This window comes from Giraffa tippelskirchi, chromosome 10 (genome assembly GCF_054371585.1).
Source record: "Giraffa tippelskirchi isolate mGirTip1 chromosome 10, T2T-mGirTip1v1.2.pri, whole genome shotgun sequence".
Taxonomy (NCBI): Eukaryota; Metazoa; Chordata; class Mammalia; order Artiodactyla; family Giraffidae; genus Giraffa; species Giraffa tippelskirchi.
Window position 1 is genome coordinate 4,760,916 of NC_137284.1, and position 21,612 is coordinate 4,782,527.

Sequence of the window (21,612 nt, forward strand, 5' to 3'; positions counted from 1 at the left end):
TGGCCCGTGCCGGCCCCATGGGCTGCCTGGGGACACACTGGGCCTCCCCTGGCCCTGCTTCCCCCACCCAAGGCCTCACGCCCCCATCAGGGAGCCCAGGACCTGTCGTCCACAGCGGAGGGCCCCGTGGAGGTCGTTTTGTATTTCCAACGTGGTTCAAGGGCACTCACAGAGCTGCTGCAGAGGAATTTGGATTGCAGAAATGGTCTCGTGGCGAGCAGGGCTCCTCATGCAGCAAACCTCTCCCTCTGTTTTCCTAACTGAGCCTGAGTAATGCTGAAGGCCCTCATCCCTGCCCGCTCCTGACCTGTGGATCAGCTGAGAGCTCGTCCACGTTCTGAGCCTGTCCTTCTGGGCCCTGGGGTGACATGGGTCCCACCCTGAGTGTCATTTTCACGTCTCTTTGGTCTTTCTTGCCTTTTGAGACATGGGTGGTCTGGAGAGCACACCCCATTGTCTTGTTAGAAGCACCTCATTGGGCTTCCCTGATGACTCAGCAGGTAAAGAATCTGCCTGCAATGCAGGAGACGTGCGTTGGATCCCTGGGTTGGGAAGATCCCTTGTAGGAGGGCATGGTAACCCACTCCAGTATTCTTGCCTGGGAAATCCATGGACAGAGGAGCCTGAAGGGCTATTGTCCATAGGGTCGCAAAGGAGTCGGACGTAAGTGAGCAACTAACCACCACCACTGCTGTCTGACAACTGGCCTTAAATAACTGCTGAATCTGTCTTTCCCTTTCTTTCTCCTCTTTGCTTTCTTTTATATTTTTTGCCTTCTCCTTATATCTATCTTATTGTTTGCTTTTTCTGTTTTTCTCCTTTAAAATTTCTTTGCTTTAAAAATAATTGTTCCTTGGAGTGGGTTGCCATTTCCTTCTCCAGGAGATCTTCCTGCCCCAGGAATCGAACCTGGGTCTCCTGCACTGCAGGCAGATTCTTTACCAACTGAGCTACAAGGGAAGCCTCTGGTGGAATTAATTACTGAGTTCCAGTTAGGCACGGGGCACTGTTCTAAGTGCTTCACATAGTCAACATAACATTATTTTCTTTGTTTCATTGATGAGGAAACCGAGGCACAGAGAGGGAACGTCACCTACCCAGGGTCACACAGGAGGGGAAGAAGCAGAGGTGGGATGAGAAGACCGGCAGTCTGGGTTGGAGCCCCTACCCCCTGCGCCACCCTGACCCTGACGTAGTGCTGCTCTCGCATCTCGGACTCAGAACTCAGCCCTGACATGTACTCGCATGCGGCGAGACTTTGTGGGATATAGCCACTTCACTCCCTGCGTGCGGGTGGGGTCAGCACATGTGAGGGGAAAGAATCCCCCCCCAAAACGCACAGGACCAGAGGATGGCTCATCGCTCTGGTTTCCTGCTAGCTAAAATTTTGTATCTATTTGTGACTTGGGTAAAGGGGTTAGAATGAATTTGTAATTAAAAAAAATAATAATAATAATTGTTCTTGTCCTTTGGAAACAAGGTCAGACTTAGAGAAAAACTGTTGACATGGCCCAGAAAAATACTTTCTGGAGCGAACTGTCCACCTGACCCCGTTTTGTTCCCCAGACTTCGGTGTCTATTTCCCACGTAATCGGGGGGCAACCCCGCACATATCACTTCTCTCAAAGTACACTTGAGACAAGCAACCCTTGGACTTGAAAAACATAAACACTTAGAAATGTGTTTCTAAAAAGTTGCCAGCACTACTCTATATAAAAGATTATTTTGACCTTTGGTTACTTCTCACTCAGAAAACGTCCTAATTATCTCATTGCTGCTTTTAATTTCCGCTTTCCTTTTTATGCATTATATGAGGATATTTAGGATGTAGTACTGTTATCTTTTTTTAGACTTGAATTATATTTATTTACCATTTAATATTAAAATATCCTGTTACCTTTCGTAGCCCGAGAATTGCTTGGAGGCTTGAAACAGCAGAGCAGGCAGCTGGTCTTTCCTGTGAACATTCCCCCTAATGCTACGTGTTTTGTGTCAGGACTTGCTGTACATCAAACCGACTCACATCCAGGCGGCAAGAGCTGGCAACGGGATCCACGCCATCCTGCTTTACAGACGCAAACTGGACCGGGAGGAAATCAAACCGGTATGCACACAAGCTGCTTTTTTCTTAAAAGAAAAAAAAATTATTTATTTGGCTGTTTGGGTCTTTGTTGTGGCTTAGTTGCTCCGTGACACGTGGGATCTTGGTTCCCTGACCAGAGATGGAACCCACACAACCTCCACTGCAAGGCGGGTTCTTAACCTCTGGACCATCGGGGAGGTCCCAAACTGCCTCTTAAAAAATTCTTTAGAACAGCGTTATCCACCTTCAAAGCACCCACTGTAATAAGTTCTGATGTTTTGATATGTATCTGTACGTGTGAAACCATCACAGTTAAGTGAGTGAGACCCCCGCCCACCTGCCCCCCCTGGGTTCCTTTGTGTGCCTCTGTGTCCCTCTCTGCTCCCCACCACCACCCTGATCTGCTTTCTGTCACTCGAGATTAGCTCGCATTTTCTGTAAATGGATTCTTACAGCATGTGCTTGCTTGCTTGCTTTTTTTTTTTTTTAACGTTCTTTATTTTGGGGCTTCCCTGGTAGTTTAGTCAGTAAAAAATCCACCTGCAGTGTAGGAGACCTGGGTTCAATCTCTGGGTTTGGGAAGATCCCCTGGAGAAGGAAATGGCAACCCGCTCCAGTATTCTTGCCTGGAGAATCCCATGGGCAGAGGAGGTTGGTGGGCTCCAATCCGTGGGGTCGCAGAGTCAGACATGACGGAGCGACTGAACCACCCAGTATTTATTTGGCTGTGTCGGGTCTCATTTGCAGCATGCAGGATGCTTGTTGTGACATATAGGATATTCAGTTGCAGAGCACGGACTCTCTGGTTGCGGCGCTTGGGATTAGTTGCCCTGCAGCTAGTGGGCTGTTAGTTCCCTGACCAGGGATCCAACCCATATCCCTTGCATTGAAAGATGGCTTCTTAACCACTGGACCACCAGGGAATCCCCATTCACCTTTTTTTTTTTGTCTTGGCCTCTTTCGCTTAACATAATTATTTTGAGATTTAATTCTCTCCTGTAGTGTCCTAAATGGATATATGTCTGATGCACTTTAATTCTGTAATTTGTCCTTTGAGGAAACCCTCTCTTGCTTGTGAAGGAAATAACATAGATGTCAGGCCTTTAAAAACATTCTTTTTGTTTATTTATTTATTTATATTTTTGACCGTGCTGAGTCTTCATTGCCACACAGGGACTTTCTCTAGATGTGGTGAGCGGGGGCTACTCTTGGTTGCCGTGACGGGCTTCTCGTATCACAGCAGCTTTTCTTGTTGCAAGACACAGGCTCTAGGGCGCATGGGCTTCGGTGGATGCAGCACACGGACTCAGCTGTTTCTCTGTGGCATGTGGGATCTTCCCAGACCAGGGATCGAACCCGTGTCCCCTGCATTGACAGGCGGATTCTTAACCAGTAGGCCAGGAAGGAAGTCTTGAGGCCTTTTTTTTTTTAAGCTACTCCTTTGACTTAAGTGTCAGTTTCTTTTTTTTTTTAACTTACACTATGCAGCACTCGGGATCTCATCTCAGTTCCAAAACCAGGGGTTGAAAACGTGCCCCCTGCAGTGGAAGCGTGGAGCCTGCTGAGAACATGTTCTTTAAGAATAAGATGCAGGGTTCTGGGTTCTGGTCTGTTTCAGCAAACCCCAGGGTGCATGGTGTCCCAGGGAACCCCCGTTCTTACAGAGTTTGGAGAAGATTAGGTCCAGCCATGCTATGGGCACAGAAAACAAATCCAGCATTTACATATGTAGACTTAATTTGCTCCTTGAATTTTGCTTGAGACATATTTCTGTTACAGATTCTTCTTTTGGGGTCTACGATTCCGCTCTGCTCCGCCCAGTGGGAACGCATGTTTAACACTTCTCGGATCCCAGGAGAGGAAACAGGTGGGTAACCCGCTCAGGGCTCCTCTGAAAATCAGAACTTCCCATCCTTGTGCTCAGGAGATGTCAGAGAAGACCACACCAGTGGCTCCTGGCCTCTCCTAAGATTTCAGACATTTCAGGCTCAAGAACCTTCCTTCTGTTGAACTGCCTTTGTCTTTCTCAGGCCTGGACAGTTAATTGATTTAACTGACTCCGTTTCTCTTCAATTGGAGGCTGTCTTATAGTAGTTTTTTTCCAGATTAGATTAGGAATTTTTTTTTCTTGTCCACACAGTGCGGCATGAGGGATCTTAGTTCCCTGACCAGGGATTGAACCCACACCCCCTGCAGTGAAAGCGCAGATTCCTAACCACTGGACCACCAAGGAAGTCCTCCATGCAGCGTTTATTGTGTTCGGGGGAGCCAGATTTGTGGTCCAGCAGCCTGACCTGGGACCCCTGACCCCTGGCTTCCTCACCACCCAGTGTAGGGGGGCCTCATCTGTTCCAGCCAGGACGCCCTCGAGAATGCAAGGGGCCGGAACGGTGCCACTTAGGACCACCCCCCGTTGGCCCCTTGGCCTGGGTGACACGTCCAGGGGGTGGCCAAGTGGAGCTAGCGCCCAGGCCTGTCCCAGCCCAGAGCTCTTGACTCGGGTGCTGCAGGCTTGTGGGAAGTGGACTCGTGAGCGGAGCCGGGTGACGCGGGGACCGGAGGTGGTGCCATCGAGGGGGTGTTCTCGCCTCTTCTAACCACGTGCCCCTGGATGCCTGCCCCTGCCCCCGCAGACACCATCCAGCACCTGAGGGACAGCAAGCACATCGTCGTCTTCCACCGGGGCCGCTACTTCAAGGTCTGGCTCTACCACGACGGCCGCCTGCTGAGGCCCCGGGAGATTGAGCAGCAGATGCAGCGGATCCTGGAGGACCCGTCGGAGCCGCAGCCCGGGGAGGCCAAGCTGGCGGCGCTCACGGCCGCGGACAGGTGTGCGGCCCCTCCGAGACGCCGGGGGGGGCTGTCAGGGGGCCTCGGGGTTCTCTCCTCACCAGGGTCCCCCCCTTGGCGGGGAGGCAGGTCCCCGGCCTGCAGCGCTGGGCTCAGCTTTGTCCCCGGGCCCCCTTGGCCGTCTGTGTGACAGGCAGGCGTGCGTGGATCTTGGGACGCGTGACCGAAGGAAGGAAGTAGGCGTTGTCGTGGGGGCTGCGGCACATTTTGTTGTTGTTGTTTTGTTTTTAAATTTTATATAGTTTGTCTGTGCCGGGTCTTTGTTGCCGCAGGAGGGCTTTCTCTGGTTTCAGAGACTGGAGGCTGCTCTGTAGTCGCGGTGCACGTCCTTCTCGCTGCTTTGACTCGGTTTGCTGCGGAGCACAGACTCTAGGGCACCCGGGCTAGGTAGCTGTGGCGCACGGGCTTAGCTGCTCCACGTCACGTGGGATCTTCCCGGACCAAGGATCGAACCCGTGTCCCCTGCGTTGGCAGGTGAATTCTTTAACGCTGAGCCGCCAGGGAATCCCTTGGGCATGTTTGACCTAGGAAACAGACAAGTTTAGCCAAGGCCTCTGTGTCAGGGTTACTTTCCTGCCCCGTCTAAAGCTCGAGGGCCTGGCCTGTGCAGCCTGGGCTCTGATACCTCTGGGGCTGGGCTGGTCTGTTTGGGGTGAGGGAGGGGAGCACCTGGGGGACAAGCAAGTCTATCTTCAGGCTTTGCCCAGGGCTGCTGGGGCGGTGTGGTCCCTGATGAGCACCCCTGGGGCTGGCAGTGTGGCTGCTGTTAGGGTCGTGCTGGGAGCAAGATGCTGAGTGACAGTCCTGCAGAGAAGAGGAAGAGCCCCAGGTGAGGGCACGCAGAGGGCGGTGGCGAGCCGGGGTGACCAACGGGCAGCAGAGATGTCTGGGGAGATGCTGGGAGCTGTGGAGTGGGTCCCGTGTGCCCGGATACATTTGGGCTTGAATCTGACCAGGTGCTGATCAAGGGACCGCATTAGCCTGGAGTGACGTGCGCGCATGCTCAGTCACTCGGTTGTGTCCCATGTGCGACCGCATGGACTGTGGCCCACCAGGCTCCTCTGTCCGTGGGATTCTCCAGGCAAGAATACTGGAGCGGTTCACCCTGCCTTCCTCCAGGGGATCTTCCCCACCCAGAGATCAAACCCACGTTCTTTTACATCTCCTGCATTGGCAGGCAGGCTCTTGACCACTAGCACCACCTGGGAAGCCCCAGACTTATGTTCTGGTCTGGGGGGTTCCCGGGCTGGACATGGGCAGTGTTAGTAAAGAGGAGGCTCAGTCCGAGAAGCTGGAGGGCATGGCCGTCGCTGGGGGGCAAGGACTCGGCTGGAACAGAGGTGACGTGTCCTGGGGAAGAGCCCTGGGTCCCAAGTGCTGACCAAGCATCACTGGGAGCAGTCAGTGAGGCAGAGGGGAGTGGGGTGCAGACTCAGTGAGCACCCCCCCATGCGTCCCCTGTGGGGCATCACCCCAACTCACTTACCTAGGTGCAGGGCACATACCAGCAATTCTTGTGGTCACCATTTTCCCCAGGCGTCAAGAACAGCGGTTGGAGCTGGGCCTGTGATGGGACCTGTTGTGTTTCTGGGCTTTTTGGCGCCACTGGGGGTCTGGATTGAGTGCTCGGTGGGGAGAAGAGGGCGGGAAACAGAGGCAGATGGCCCTGGCCTGGAAGGGAAGGGGGGTGGGGGCCTGAGTGAAGGGGCTCAGGAGCTATCTGGGGAGGCCACAGCTGGGGTGACTCTAGGGAATTGGGTGTCCCATCAGCTCCGTGTACCCCACATGGGGCAGGATAGAAAAGAACCCCTGAATTCAGCTCCCGGGGGCACCCCTCATCACAGGGGTGTCATGTGGCCGTTTGTAGCATGGACGTATGGACTCGGGGCCGGCTGGCCTGGGTAGCAGTCCCAACCCACCACGAAGGAGCCATGACCTCCTGTCTGTGCCTTGGTTTCCTCATCTGAAAGATGGGACGATGGTGTCGGGGTCCGTGAGCTTGAGCTGGTTCCGGCACCAGGGCCATGCTTGGTCCTTGCTGTGATTTCCAAGAGATGGTCGCATGGGAGCAGGTGAGAGAGCGGGGTGAGAAGGGCATGAGGAAGGCCCCTGTCTGGCTGGGGCCTGCCCCGAACGGCAGAGCTCTGGGCCCGTCTGCCTTCTTGTCCTTCACTCGGCAGTGATGGATGAAGTTCCCCGCCTGCGACATAGCTGGAGCAGGTACAAGAAGGTGAGACCCCGGCCCTTCAACAAGGCGGCCCAGCCGGCAGGCAGGCAGTGGTTGCAGATGGAGAAAGTCTTTTAACGCCTAGTTTTCCTTAAACCCCTAAAACACCGAGAACTGAAAAACATTGTCGTTTCACACGTGCCTTGAAGGAAATGTCACCAAATTGCTGCAGGTCTAATGGTCCTTAATCCTCACCGCAGGGTCCCCTGGGCCAGGTGTCGCCAGGCCTATTTTGGACACGGGAAAAACAAGCAGTCTCTGGATGCCGTGGAGAAAGCAGCGTTCTTCGTGACTTTGGACGAGGCCGAGCAGGGATACAGGGAGGAGGACCCGGAGACGTCGATGGACAGCTATGCCAAGTCCCTGCTGCACGGCAGCTGTTTCGACAGGTATCGCGCTTACCTTCTGAAACACAGTGCTTTGCCTGTGAACCTGGGAGAAACGTTACCTGTGGCTGACCCCCAGCCTTAAGCGTCCGCTGAAGTAAGGTGGATGTGAAAATATGACTGGGGAGCTTCTTCTTTCCACCAAAACTATCACACACACGCGCGTGCGCACGCATGCACACATAAGCAGCAGCCTTGAGATCTTTCCCCTCTGCACGACCTCCTCCATTTGGAGATGCCCGTGAGAAGGGGCTGCCCGTGATCTGCGGCAGGTGGGAGAAGGTGGTGCCCGGGGCCTGACCTGGATGTTGGCTTTGGCTCTGCTCGCTGGTCACGTGACTGGGTGAGGCTGCTCCACCTCCTGGAGCCTCCTTCCCCTTCCCTGTGAAGGGAGGTCCAACGGCCCGTCAGGTTGGGGGTGAGGGTTGGCCGAGGTGGGGGGGGGGCAGGCACAGTTGATCCTCCATGTCCGCGGGGTTCCGCCAACTGCAGGTGAGGGACCGTGTTTCAGAGCCTCGGTTGTGGAGCCTGTGGCTGCAGAGGGCCGACTCTGGGGCCGGAGCAGCCGCAGGTTTCCTTATTGGCCAGCAGGTCCCGGAGCCGTGCCCTCAGCAGATACCCAGGGACAACCTCGCGGCTTCTTATCTCTCTGCCCGTGTCATGTGCATCCTTTCTCGTTACAGCAGTACAGCCTGTTCTCCTTCTGGTCCCCAGCACCTAAATGCTTATCTCTGTGTCGGGAGCAGGGGAGAAACCAATGAGTTAAGGTTCTATGTGTACCTTTTTTTTTTTTAACTTTTTAAAAAAAATGTATTTATTTTTGGTTGTGCTGGATTTTTGTTGCCGTGCAGGCTTCTCTCTAGTTGCAACAAGCACTAGTTACAGTGCTTGGGCATCTCACTGGAGTGGCTTCTCTCTCTCTCTTTTTTTTTTAGATGTATTTATTCATTTGGCTGTGCTGGTTTTTAGTTGCAACACGTGGGATCCTTAGTTGCGACATGCAGAACCTTAGTTGTGGCATGTGGGATCTTGTTCCCTGACCAAGTATCGAACCCAGGGCCCCTGCATCGGGAGTGCGGAGTCTTAGCCACTGGACCACCAGGGAAGTCCCTGCGGTGGCTTCTTGCTGTGGAGCACAGGCTCTAGAGGGCGCAACCCTCAGTAGTTGCAGCTCCAGGGCTCTAGAGCACAGGTCAATAGTTGTGGCCCACGGGTTTATTTCCTCCGAGGCACGTGGGACCTTCCCAGACCAGGGATCGAACCTGTATCTCCCGCATTGGCAGGAGAATTCTTTACCACTGAGCCACCAGGGAAGCCCTCCTGTCCATACTTTTATTATCACTTATGGAGAGTCGTTCACCTCTACCAACCATAGGAGGGGTGGATACAATCAGTTGAGGCCATCCAGAAGAAAACAAACACATCATCTGGATTTGCTTTTGTCTTTGTAAATGTGTCAGTTGCATAAACATTTTTGTGTCGTGCAGGTGGTTTGATAAATCATTCACGTTTATCGTCTTTAAAAACGGCAAGATGGGCATGAACGCAGAGCACTCCTGGGCCGACGCGCCCATCATGGGTCACCTTTGGGAGGTGAGTGTCTGAAAGTTTAACTTGAATGTGGAAATTGCTGTTGCAAAACCAAACCCCAGACTGAATTAAATTTCATAGTATCCGTCCAGTTATAATGTTTTCAGCAGGTGTTGGCACTGTCAAGTTATGGCTGAGGTTCCTTAAATGGAAACATTTAATGTCACATCCTGATGGAGCCAAAATAATGAGACGGCTTTGGCGCTGACGCAGTGACTTCAGGGCGGAACTGAAGTTATTTTGAAAGCTGCCAAGTTTTAGGCCAAATAAAAGCAAGGGTATTGAAATCTTGGTTTATGAAAGTGCAGTGTGCCTTTTACCACTTCGGACTTAATTCTTAGAATTACCAAAGTTACTGAAAAACCCACCAAAGCCTGTCATCCTCTCCCTCCACCTAACATGTTACGTTTATGTATTTTTTGGCTGTGCCGTAAAATGTGCGATCGTAGTTCCCCAATCAGGGATCAAAGCCAAGCCCTCTGCAGTGGAAGTGTGGAGCCTCACCACTGTTCATTGCTGGCGTTCAGTCGCTCAAGCTCTTTTCGACCCCATGGACGGCAGCACGCCAAGCTCCCCTGTCCGGGAAACCTGTAAAAAGGAAAGAAAAAATTGCTCCAGTCTGTAAGACAGCAGCATGGTCCTAAGACATTAACACGTGATAAAAGGAGCCAAGTTGTCAAAAAGGCTCTTCATCACCCTTGTCTTTGCTGATGCCGACAAAGGCTGAGAGATCCTTTCAACTAAAGATCTGTCTTAGATCAAACCCCCTTCACTGCTGAATGTTGAAATGAGACACTCTAAGTCTCTTTGCACTTCGTAATGGTCCACTCCTATTACACCCTGTTCCAAGGACTCTCCCGGTAATAAGCGTCAGAGCAGTACTTTGGTGAAAGAAAAATCTCTGAGTCATAGGCAGTCTGGATCACATTAAATACACTTACCAAGTAGAGAAATCTACAGGATACGGACAAGGCCAGGCTTATTTTTTCAGTACTCTGGATAAGATGAGGGTAAAAGGATTTAGTCTTACATCAGGGTGACCAGTTGGATGCGATGGTGTTTAACTGTTAACTGCCCAGTGGACATAGCGGCCCGTGACTCCAGGGGTCAGACAGGAGCCCAGATGCTACCTGTGTGGATGAGAACTGACCCACCGTCTTGTCATGGAGGCCCACACCAGGGCCAGTTAATGGGCTGGTATAAAGATGCCACCTGTGCCAATTAAAAACAAATCTGAAAAAAAAACAAAAAAAAACAAATCTGGTCCAAGCTGAGTCCTGTTGGCTGTCTGTGTATTTCTGGTGTTTGTGTTCGACTCAGGGGCTCTGATGCAGAGCAGACACAGCTAGGCTGGGCCCCTTCACAGGCTCAGCTCACAGGGGCGCTCACCGCACGTGCATGAGATGAGGCCCCCCGTTACACTTCCCCATCCCTGAGCCGCTGCCCTCCCCCCCCACCATCTGACAGTGTCACCATCTGACCTTCAGCTCATTTTTGTTGGTTCATTTTGCTTCCCCTACTGGAATGTAAGCTCCCTGAGGGCAGAAATATCTTTAAAAAAATATTTTTATTATTTTTTAAAATTCAGATGTAATTCACAAAGCATACAGTTCACCTCTTTAAGTGTACAATTCAGTGTGGTTGTTCTTTCCATCACCACTGTCTCATTCCAGGACACTTTCATCAATCCCAAAAGAAAACACCTTCCCCCACCCCCACCCACCCAACCCTTGGTAACCACTAATCTCCTTTCTGTCTCTGCCTATTCTAGCCATTTCATAGAAATGGAATCAACACAGTACATGGTCTTCTGTGTCTGGCTAATGTTTTCAGGATTCATCTATATTGTTCTATAGGGCTTCATTCCTTTCTTTAAATTTTTTTTGGGATCTCAGTTCCCCAACCCACAGCAGTGAAAGTCCAGAATCCTAACCACTAGGGCTTCATTCCTTTTGATGGCTGAATAGTATACCTTCGCATGATAATACCATATTTTATCTGTTCATAACTTGATGGACATTTGGGTTCTTTTCACTTTTTAACTACTATAAATATTGCTTCTGTGAACGTCAGTGTACGAGTTTTATGTGAACATGTGTTTTCATTTCTTTTGAGTACATACCTGAGTGGAATTGCTTGGTCATGGCCATCTTTAGACTTTTGTGGAAAGGCAGAAGTTCCTGTCTGCTTTGTTCACTGGTGCTCAGAAGCATTGCTGACTCAGCTGTTGTTCAGTCGCTAAGTCGTGTCTCATTTTTTTGCTACCCCGTGGACTCCAGCACGCCAGGCTTCCCTGTCCTTCACCATCTCCTGGAGTTTGCTCTAACTCATGTCCGTTGAGTCGGTGATGCCATCCAACCATCTCATCCTCTGTTGTCCCCTTCTCTTCCTGCCCTCAATCTTTCCCAGCATCAGGGTCTTCTCCAATGAGTTGGCTCTTCGAATCAGATGGCCAAAGTATTGGAGGTTCAGTTTCAGCATCAGTCCTTCCAGTGACTATTCAGGGTTGACTCATAATTGGTGCTCAGTAAATACCATTGAATAAACTGGCTTAAGATTACCTGCCAGTGAGCAGAAAGCATCCAGACCTGGGCCTACATCCCGGCTCCCTGGGAAGTGTGAACTCGGACAGACTCTTCACCTCGCTGAGGCGGTCTTCTCATTTATACAAGTGAGAACAGCAGTTACTGCCTTACAAGCGAGGTGTCAGTATTCATCAGGGTAATACCCAGAGGGTACTTGCTCTCAGCCAGGACCTAGAAGCAGGCTCTGAGCTACTTTCTGTGCATCATACACTCAGCTTGAATCCTGGCTGTGCTCCTTACCTGTCCCAACACTGTGGAACCTCTCCAGGTCCATCTTTCTTGCCCCTGAAGTAGAGATCAGACTGTCTCGTGAGGTGGCTGTTCACAGGATGTCAGATGCTCAGCAGACCGTAAGCAAGTAGTTATGGTTAAGTCTTGATTGCATTTCTAGAAAGAACGAGGTTGCGCTTTGAGAGGTCAGATGACTTGTATGTAACACTGTTACCTGTGATGATCTCTGACTTAACAGATGTGTCTTTATTTTTGACAGTACGTCATGGCCACGGACAGCTTCCAGCTGGGTTACACAGAGGATGGACACTGTAAAGGGGACCCCAACCCGAACATTCCATACCCCACCCGGCTGCAGTGGGACATCCCGGAGGAAGTAAGTCCCACTCCTCAGACGCCTGTCAGTTACCTCGGACGGGAGACGAGTCTAAACTCGCACAGTCGAATTTTCCAGTGGTCCTTCCTGAGTGCTCACGAGCTCGGTTGAAATCTGTCTGCCTGGGCGTTTCTTCCTGGGACCTCGAAGCTGATCTACAGCTCCTATTGCCTTGGGAGCCCCAGTCAGTAGTTCTTTCACTGAAAGCTTGTGGCTAAGATTGTCAGTGAAATTCCTAGCTCAAACTTAGCTGGACATCACAATGAAAAAGTGAAAATCGAAGTCATTTCCTTTGGAGTTGAAGTATGCTAGATCACTAATTTGTCATTTTCGTCCCTCTGAGTGTTCTCCAATGCAGTTCACTCCATGGAAGCCCTTTGGGGAAGGAATTTTACGGCTGGAAATACCAAGTCAAAGCCAAGCAGGAATTCCCAGGGCCTGAGAAGTCTTTTTCTTTTTTGAAGTCATTTTTGACGGAGAAAATATTGGATCCGTACTACAGGTCTTATCCGTCTGCATCTTTTTGTCCAGGCTGCATCCCTGTGGCTGGTCTGTGGTCCTCAGAGAGGCATGACTTCTGCTGAAGTGTGTGACAGAGTCCTTCTAGCTGACCAAGTCACTTACCATTTATTAAAAAGATTTTTTTTTGATGGATTTTAGTTTTTAGAGCGGTTTTAGGTTCGCAGCAGAATCTGAGTGGAAGGTGCAGAGGTTTCCCACACTCTCCCTGTCCTCACACACACACACAGCCACCCCCACTACCAACATCCCTACCAGTTGGGCCGTGTGTTACAGGCGATGAAGTTACACTGACATGTCAGTGTCACTAAAGTTCGCAGCTCACATTAGGGTTCACGCTTGGTGCTGTGCATCTGTGGTGTGGACAAAGACGTAAAGACACGCACAGCAGTGTCCCTGCCCGAAAACCTCTCCTCTGTCGGCTCGTCCCTCTCTCCCGCCTTGCTCCTGGCACACAGATCTCACCGTCTCTATCATGTCGCCTTTCCCTGAATGTCATACAGCTGAAATCGAAAGGTGTGGAGCTGTTTCACTGACTTCTTTCACTTAGTCATGTGCATTTAAGATTCCTTGTATGACTTCACGGCTCCAGACTCACTTCTGTTGTACAGTTGTCCCACAGTCCATGTCCTTTTCTTTTTTCATTTCATGTTTATTTTTCCTTTCTTTGGCTGTGCCAAGCAGTATGTGGGATCCTAGTTCCCCAACCAGGAATCAAGCTTGCACCCCCTACGGTGGAGGCACAGAGTCTTAACCACTGCACCACCAGGGAAGTCCCAGTCCATTTTTTTTTTTAAACTGGTCCCTCAATGGCTAGCATATAACAAGAGTGGATCTCATGAAACAAAACCTGTGACTCTTTGAAATGCCCTCTGGGAGTCCCATTGGGACCAGGAGTTCCTCCTGTGTGGGCCACCCCATTGCTGTTTGGGGGGTGAGGGGTAGTGCCAAGTTACCAACTTACTGAGACTCTTGGGTTAGAAAGATTGGAAAAAACCAAGAAGTAAACGTGATGTATGTATTTCCAAACAAGCCTGTCTGTTAGCTGTGCTGAAAGCCAGCTTGCGTTTTCTTCAGAGTATTTGTCAGAACTTCCCCTCCCATTAAGTGAAGGCTTTTCTCCTTTTTCCCCCAAGTGTCAGGAGGTCATTGAGACTTCACTGAGCAGCGCCAACCTCCTGGCCAACGACGTGGATTTCCACTCCTTCCCATTCCGCACTTTCGGTAAAGGGCTGATCAAGAAATGTAGAACCAGCCCGGACGCCTTCGTGCAGCTCTCCCTCCAGCTGGCTCATTACAAGGTGAGACCCCCCAGCTGGGCTTTTTGTCCTGAGCACTCCTGGGGGCCCTGAGCGCAGGCCCAAGGATGCCCACCCAGTGAGTAGAGGAAGACCCGTCATGGGACCTAGACGTGCCTGGGACAGCAGTGGGTTCCCGCTTCACACAGGAGGAGAGGGAGAATGTGGGGATGTGTGGAAGGCAAGTGAGATCTCATTCTACAAAGCAGGAATTAGACATGTAAGCTCCCAATCCTAGGATTTGGAAAAGCAGAACTACTTAGGGCAGGTGACTAGGGGTCTCTGACCATTGACATCCTCTTCCATAGGAGGGGATACACCAGCCTCATGGGAGGTATTCTGGGATGGGTGGGGTCCCTGTACGCGCAGAAGCTTGTGGTGTTTCCAGGGCCCTGGAGGACCTCAGTGGGACTCTTTTTCCATTGGAAGGAGCATTCCACCCTGAAAGAGTGGCCCTGGTTTCCAGGGGCAGTGGAAGTCCTTGTGGCATTGGGTCAAGATATGTCCTGGTTTTAATGGAGAATTTCTATCTTCAAAGCTTGAGGGTTGTGCACAGATGCAGGGCAGCATTTCTGGATAGTGGTTCTGCTATGTGAATTTTGCTTTGTGCCACTCACTGGTCTCAGTGCTCTACACACATAGCTCTCACAGTCTCCCCACTAGGAAGTCTCTATAGTTGGCCATTTTACTGGTTGAGAAAATCAGGGTTCACTCCAAGAGGCGAGCTGACCAGCTGCCAAGGTGATCCTGGAGTCGGGAGTGGGTCCCGGGGGAAGCCTGTAGCTTCAACTCCTCTGTAACTCAGGCCAGGAGGATCAACAGATGCAGAGCAGCACAAGAGGCAGTGTTAGTGTCAGATAAATGACAACTGATGGGCCACAACCGTACTTCAAATCGACTCGAATACAGCTGACGGATGCACGGAAAAAGACAGCCACAGACCAGTTTTGCTCACAAATGCAAATGCAAAAAGTCTAAGTAAGGTAATAGCAAATAGCATCAATCAGTGTAGGGAAAATACAGCAGCCAGCAATAGCTAACACCAGTGGCAGGAGGATGGTTTGCTTTAATAAAATAATAGATTTAATCATGTTACAAGCTCAGAGAAGAAGCCAGTCATTTTGACAGATGCTGACAAGGCATTCATATTGGAGCATCCCTACGCAGTAACTCTTAGCATAGGGGCTATCTCCTTCACACAGTCACATCATGTGCCAGCAGCCAGGGTCTTCCTCTTAAAAGTGGAGTGTGGAGGCAGCCCCATTAAAGCAGGAAGGATGAAGCTACCTCCAGGGGCTGTTCTTGAATGTCTTTGCATGAAAGGGCCTGAGTGCAGTCAACAGGATCACCAGGCAGAAGAAATATTCGCACATCTGCTCAGAAGATGGAACAGATGAGAAAGCTTTTATGGTTAGGAAGCGTGCTCAGTAAGGAGGTCTGAATTATACAAAGGCCAGCATCTTTGTCTTATAGCTGTGATAGTCAAGCAGGAAACATGGTATGAAAATGTGATACAAACTAGAAGCAAAAACCTAGGATTCCCCAAGCCTCTGTTTATAAAGCAGACAGGACCTTTGGGAAAAAGACCCGGAGCCTAGGAGAAGGAATGGGCCCTTGGAGAGGGAGGGAAGTCTGTGATTTTGGACAGAAGGGCTCAGCACCTTCGAGATGAGTATTCCTGGTTCACACAAGCACTGTGAGCATCGTCAGAGGTCTGCAGAAGGTTTTAGGAGAAGGGCTGGGCTGGTTTACCTTCAAGTTCAAATGGAGGGGTAAGGTTTGAGAATAACCAGTAATATTTTGAAAAGGAAAGGTTGTCAGGTGGAGATGGGGCAGGGTGAGGTGGAGACTTGCTCTTTCGAAGCTGAAAATATAGAAATCGGAAGCTTATAGTAATTAACACAGTAGAGTTTTGGTGCCAGAATAGTTCCATGGAATCATGTAACTGATTTGTTTATTTGACACTGATTATTTGTTGTAATAGCCCAATCAGTTATATTTATTCTTTGCGTTCTGGCTAGAAACAGCCAGAATTTCATTCTTGGCCCCCACCTCTCTATCAGTTCTTCACGTGGCACTCAGTCTATTAAAAATGAACGACTGAAGTCTATTAATAGTTTAAAGCAGACTCCTCTGTTCAAAAGTTCTTTCTTGCATGCTTGTTGGAAGGCCAGCTCTATTAGGAACAGACTTCTCTGTGGCACTCACAATCAGACCCGTCTCTGCCCAGCTCTGGGCTAGAGGGCCTCATGGGGGCTCCTGCACAAATCCAGATGTTCTGGGTGGCCCTGGGGGGGGCAGTTCTGCTCCAGCCACTTAACCTTCTTTGTGCCCTGGACCCATTGGGCAGTTGGAGAAAGCCTTGGGGATCCCTTCTCTGAGTAATGTTTAGAAAGCATAAGATGAAATACACAGGGTTACAAAAGTAACCAGTTAATTAACATTCAGGTGTCAAAATAGTAAGCGTCCTTTTGTGGTATAGGAGATGTGATTCTTTTTTTAGATACAATGTTATTTCTTTTATTATTTTTGGCTGTGCTGAGTCTTTGCTGCGTGGGCTCTTCTCTAGTTATAGCAAGCGGAGGCTGCTCTCTAGCTGGTAGCGTGGCCTCCAGGGCACCAGGGCTTCAGTAGTTGCCACATGTAGGCGCAGTAGTTGTGACTCACAAGCTCTAGAGCACAAGCTCAGTAGTTGTGACGCACGGGCTTAGTGGCTCCACAGCATGTGGGATCTTCCTGGATCGGGGATCGAACCCGTGTCTCCTGCACTGGCAGGGGGATTCTTTACCACTGAGTCACCAGGGAAGCCCTAGATGTAATTCTTCATGCACTGACTTTCAAGCAGCAGGTCTGATAAGTGCCTTTAACTCTGAAGCAGTGATAAGCTTAGATGCTGTTTAGGGATATCTGTAATAACCACATGCTGCGTGCTTAGTCGCCCAGTCGTGTCCGACTCTTTGTGACCCTTTGGACTGTAGCCCTCCAGGTTCCTCTGTCCATGGGGACTCTGTCTCCAGGCGAGAAACTGGAGTGGGTTGCCATGCCCTCCTCCACGGGATCTTCCCAACGCAAGATTGAACCCAGGTCTGCCACAGTGCAGGCAGATTCTTTACCACTGAGCCACCATAATTTGATGTGTAAATAGCTATGATTTTTTTCTATTCAGCATCACAGGCACTGCTCAAACCTCCTGTGATTTGTTGCCTGTGCTTCTAAGTGCTGTATTTCACTTTGTGGTTTAATTTCACTATGTGAAATTTAAAAAGTGTGCGTATTTTCCATCCAAGTTTACACATCCCCAGGGTTAGTCACCCTTGATCTGGTCCTTATACTGACCTTCTCCGGTGCTGCTCTGGGCCTTGTTCTCTCCTTTTGCTGCCTTTGAATGTGCTGGGCTCGTTTCTACCACAGGACATTTGCACTTGCTCTGCACTGGCAATTAATAACTCCCAGATTTTTTTTTTTAATAGTTTTTTGGCATTGCATCATATGGGATCTTAGTTCTCTGACCAGGGACATAACCTGCATGCCCTGCATTGGAAGCACTGAGTCTTAACTTCTGGGCTGCCAGGGAAGTCCTCACTACCTCCCAGGTCAAGGTGGGGTTGCTTAGATCTCCTATTTAAAAGAGCCCTACTGGGATTTCCCTGGTGATGCAGCGATTAAGACTGTACTTCCAAAGCAAGCGGCTCGGGTTTGAGCCCTGGTCTGGGAAGAAAGATCCCACATGCTGTGCAGCACGGCCAAAAACTAAAAAAAGTTAAAAACAAATAAATAACCCTCCTCCCCATCACCCCCTTCCCCGACTGTGTGTTCCTTCTGTGCATTGCACCTGTCACTCCACGACGTCAGGTGTGTGTCCGTCTCTCCCACTAGAACGTCGGAGATGGGCAGGGATGTGATCTGTCTCCTTCGCCACTGCATCCCCGTGCCAGGGACGTGATAGCCGCTGCGGAAGAGGCATCAGTAAATACATGCTGAGCAATTGATTTAATGAAGACCTTGGGCCGTAGTCATAATTCTAGGCTATAGCTACTGGCTTCCTGTTTTGGGGTCATATTTATTTCTCACTTGGAAAACAGAGGTGAAAGATCCCCCCAAATGCCACCAATCCCAACAGTTAGCTCCAGGGCAGCGATCCAAGTATGCAAAAGGTTTGTGTTCTCACGCCGTGTGTGTTAATATCTTTATAGACTTTGTCTTTTGATCCTGCTGGTTAGACACTGGAGATGTTTTGGCGATGGCCGCTCTCCCGATGGTGAGATGGTGGCTGGTCATAGCAGGTTAAGTGGGTGTAGCCATAACCCGGCTTGGGGTCTGAGTACACTAATATTCAGTTCATCGACCATAAGGTTTTTAGATGATCATTAAAAAATTGTGGGTGTAATGCATGATTGCACTGACCACTTACACGGTTAAAGTTTGATGTTGGAAAGTTGACTTCAAATAAATCGTTGCATCATATACCCCAAGTTAACCTGTATTAAATGACTAAAATAGCACGTTTATACTTTCTCCTCATCCCCTCCTTCCTTCCAGGCTCCCCAGTGCTTTATGATAAGACCCTGGGAAAGCTCCCCGTAGTAAGCTCCCCTCCTATAGGGAATTCTCTGAGAGGCATATTTGATAAAATGACCTTAGATAGGCTCTGTAGGCCAGATGAGGGTTAGAACCTCTCAGACCCCATCCAAGGGAAATTTAATAGCCAGTGTGGTAAAGGATGAGTAGATTAGGAGCTGGCAGGTCTTTGTGCTGGGGGCGGGGGGTGCCCACCAGAGGCTGGGATGGCACTCAGAACCCATGGCCAGCTGGCTTCCTCCCTGACCACGCAGGGTGGTGGGGACGGCCAGTGTTAAGTCAGCCGGCCAGCCTTGGGGGTAAAGAGCCCACCCAGCAGGCTGCTCGTGGGTCTGGACTGCACCCCAGAAGTTCAGCCTTGCCAGCTCCTAAATGAACAGTATCGGCCTATTGCAGGTGTCCCCTGTCACCCTGGGGCCACCAGGACCCAAATGCCCAGAGGGACGTTGTCTGGTCAGAAATAACCCGGGTCCACATTCTGCTGCCCGTCCGCACTTTCCCGTCCGCACGGGGAACCTGGTCGTCTTCGAGCTGGGGCTTTGCAGGTGGTCTCCGCCCGCAGCACAGGTGGTGGGCCGCCCCGAGCTCCCGTGGACCTGTTCCTCTCCTTGTCATGCCCGGCCGCTGTCTCAGGCCCTTGCTCAACCGTCCACACGTCACCTGCAGGGTCCCAGCTCTTCCCATCACCCCGTCTCCCTTCTGGTCCCTGACACCAGCATTCCTCATCGCAGTCTCCATCCCACCCTGCCCTCTACCCATCATCTCGCCTCCCTTTTTGCCTCTCGGGCTTAGACTCCACAGCCTGTTGCTATCACCCCGAACTCTGCCCTAGAGCCCCAAGCACAGCGGACACACCCCCGGGTCAGTCCAGCGTCTACCTGCTTTGATGCTGCACTGAGAAGCCGACACGGCCTGAGAAAACCCCCCCAAACCGCAGCTCGTCTTTCTTAACACGTGAGCCCTGACTCCGGGGGTCCCAGACCACCCACTCTCTACGCCCCCAGAGCCTGTGTCACACCCCTTTGCTGACTCCCGGCACCTCCCCTTCATACTCTCCCTCTTAGGAGGTGAACTTCCTTATTTCACCAAGAAAGGGGATGTTGTAAAAAGACCCCCGTCTGCTCCCCTCAGCGTCTGCCAGCCCTGCACAGCCGTTCCCTCCTGCTTTCTCTCCCTCTTGTCTAATGGTGGGGGTGGGGGACTCTCTGTGCTGCAGGCACTAGCCACCCACCCACTTCCCGCCCCCTCGGAGGAGGACCTTCCTGACCTAGAGTTAAGTAATTCCCAGCTCCTGCGTGCCCTACCGGTCCTGTACCGTATTTTTCCTAAAACCACGTCTGCACTCGGGCAGGTGTGTGAGATCCGGAAACTGGGTCATGGCACCAGCCGCATCTGGACCCGGTAACCTGGACCCTCCCACCCCTTTCAAGGCTAGTAACGTTTCCACCTGCGTGCTGCATAAGCCCGTGTAAAAACTGACAGTGACTAAAAATTGCCTCTGATGATGATGTCTGCTTTTCTCGGCTGACTTGAACCATTCCCCTCTTATGTCTTTGTCAACACACCCAGCCTTGTGTTAAAATATTTCTCCTTTCCCAGGACATGGGTAAATTTTCCCTCACCTACGAGGCCTCCATGACCCGGCTCTTCCGAGAGGGCAGAACAGAGACCGTGCGTTCCTGCACTACTGAGTCCTGCAACTTCGTGCTGGCCATGGTGGACCCCACACAGACGGTAGGTTTTGCCGGGCCAGGAGGAGAACAGCCCCCAAGGGGCCGTCTCTGCTGTTCAGAGGATGACACCCAAGGTTGACATGCAGGCTTCCCTGATTAAATCCCATGCATACTTCTCCACCGAGTCCATGTCCAGCATCTGCTTCCTTCCCTCCACCCGTCTCGGGAGGACAGAGAGTATTAAAGGCAACCATCTAGACAGACACAAAGGTCCATGCGTGCATCCATCCTGTTATTCTGTAACCTCTGCCGGTGAGGTTATACTTCATAGGAGTCTTTTAATATTTATTTATTATTTGGCTGTGCCAGGTCTTAGTTGAATCATGCGAGATCTTTATTTGTGGCATGTGGGATCTACTTCCCGGACCAGGGATCAAACCTGGGCTCTATGCATGGGAAACTCATAGCCACTGGACCCCCAGGGAGGGCCCCCTCAGAGTCTTTAAATCAGAGCGGCGCACAGCTGGAGTCGACTGCGAGGTCCTTGGACACCACGGAGAGGCAGAAGAGGGCTGCACACAGGATCCCCAAACTGCCTCTCCAACACCCTGTCCCCTCCACAGCCTCGCAGCGGGAATCTGGGGCAGGGGCGTTTCTGGTCAGGTTGCCTTGGCAACCACCCAGACCACCTGCCCGCCCCACCAGCGACCTGCTGTCCCAGCACCCTGTCGGACCACTGGGGAGAAGCGCCTGTGACCGTCGTCTTGGAGCTTAGACGGTGCTGCACGACTTGAAACCGCCCGTCCTCTGTTGTTTCAGGTTGAACAGAAGCTCAAGTTGTTCAAGATCGCGTCTGAGAAGCATCAGCATCTGTACCGCCTGGCGATGACCGGCGCGGGGATCGACCGCCACCTCTTCTGCCTCTACGTGGTGTCCAAGTACCTCGCAGTCGACTCCCCTTTCCTGAAGGAGGTGAGGCCCTTCTGTGCAGCCCACTTGGCTTTCTTGGCTAAACCAAACTTAGTCAATCTTAGGAGAAAACTTAGTAAAACTTAGTGCAGCTTTGCCAGTCAGAACTGGCCTATTGATGGGTTCCAGGGCTTAGCGGTCCTCACGCTAGAAAATCTGAGCCACATTTCTTCAACGCCTGACGTGCCATTGTTGTTTAGTCGCAAAGTCACGTCTGACTCCTTGCAACCCCGTGGACTACAGCACA

The 21,612-nt window shown here is 51.1% G+C and overlaps 1 protein-coding gene across 4 annotated transcripts in view; it reads left to right on the forward strand.

Moving 5' to 3' along the window:
• Positions 1-21,612, forward strand: part of CPT1A (carnitine palmitoyltransferase 1A) — a 59,381-nt gene that overhangs the window by 31,951 nt on the left and 5,818 nt on the right. Inside the window, exons 8-16 of one of the 4 annotated variants that reach the window (XR_014066175.1) lie at positions 1,997-2,104; positions 3,863-3,950; positions 4,717-4,912; positions 7,361-7,549; positions 9,034-9,216; positions 12,191-12,328; positions 13,984-14,148; positions 20,323-20,457; positions 21,216-21,368. Coding sequence is in view for 3 of the 4 variants with exons in the window: in XM_081531774.1 (XP_081387900.1) it covers positions 1,997-2,104; positions 3,863-3,950; positions 4,717-4,912; positions 7,361-7,549; positions 9,034-9,139; positions 12,212-12,328; positions 13,984-14,148; positions 20,323-20,457; positions 21,216-21,368 (1,257 nt within the window). In the remaining variant the exon portion in view is untranslated. Of the gene's footprint in view, positions 1-1,996; positions 2,105-3,862; positions 3,951-4,716; positions 4,913-7,360; positions 7,550-9,033; positions 9,217-12,190; positions 12,329-13,983; positions 14,149-18,021; positions 18,619-20,322; positions 20,458-21,215; positions 21,369-21,612 lie in introns of those variants that run through there. The other 3 variants (XM_081531774.1, XM_081531775.1, XM_081531776.1) reach the window with 3 other exon arrangements.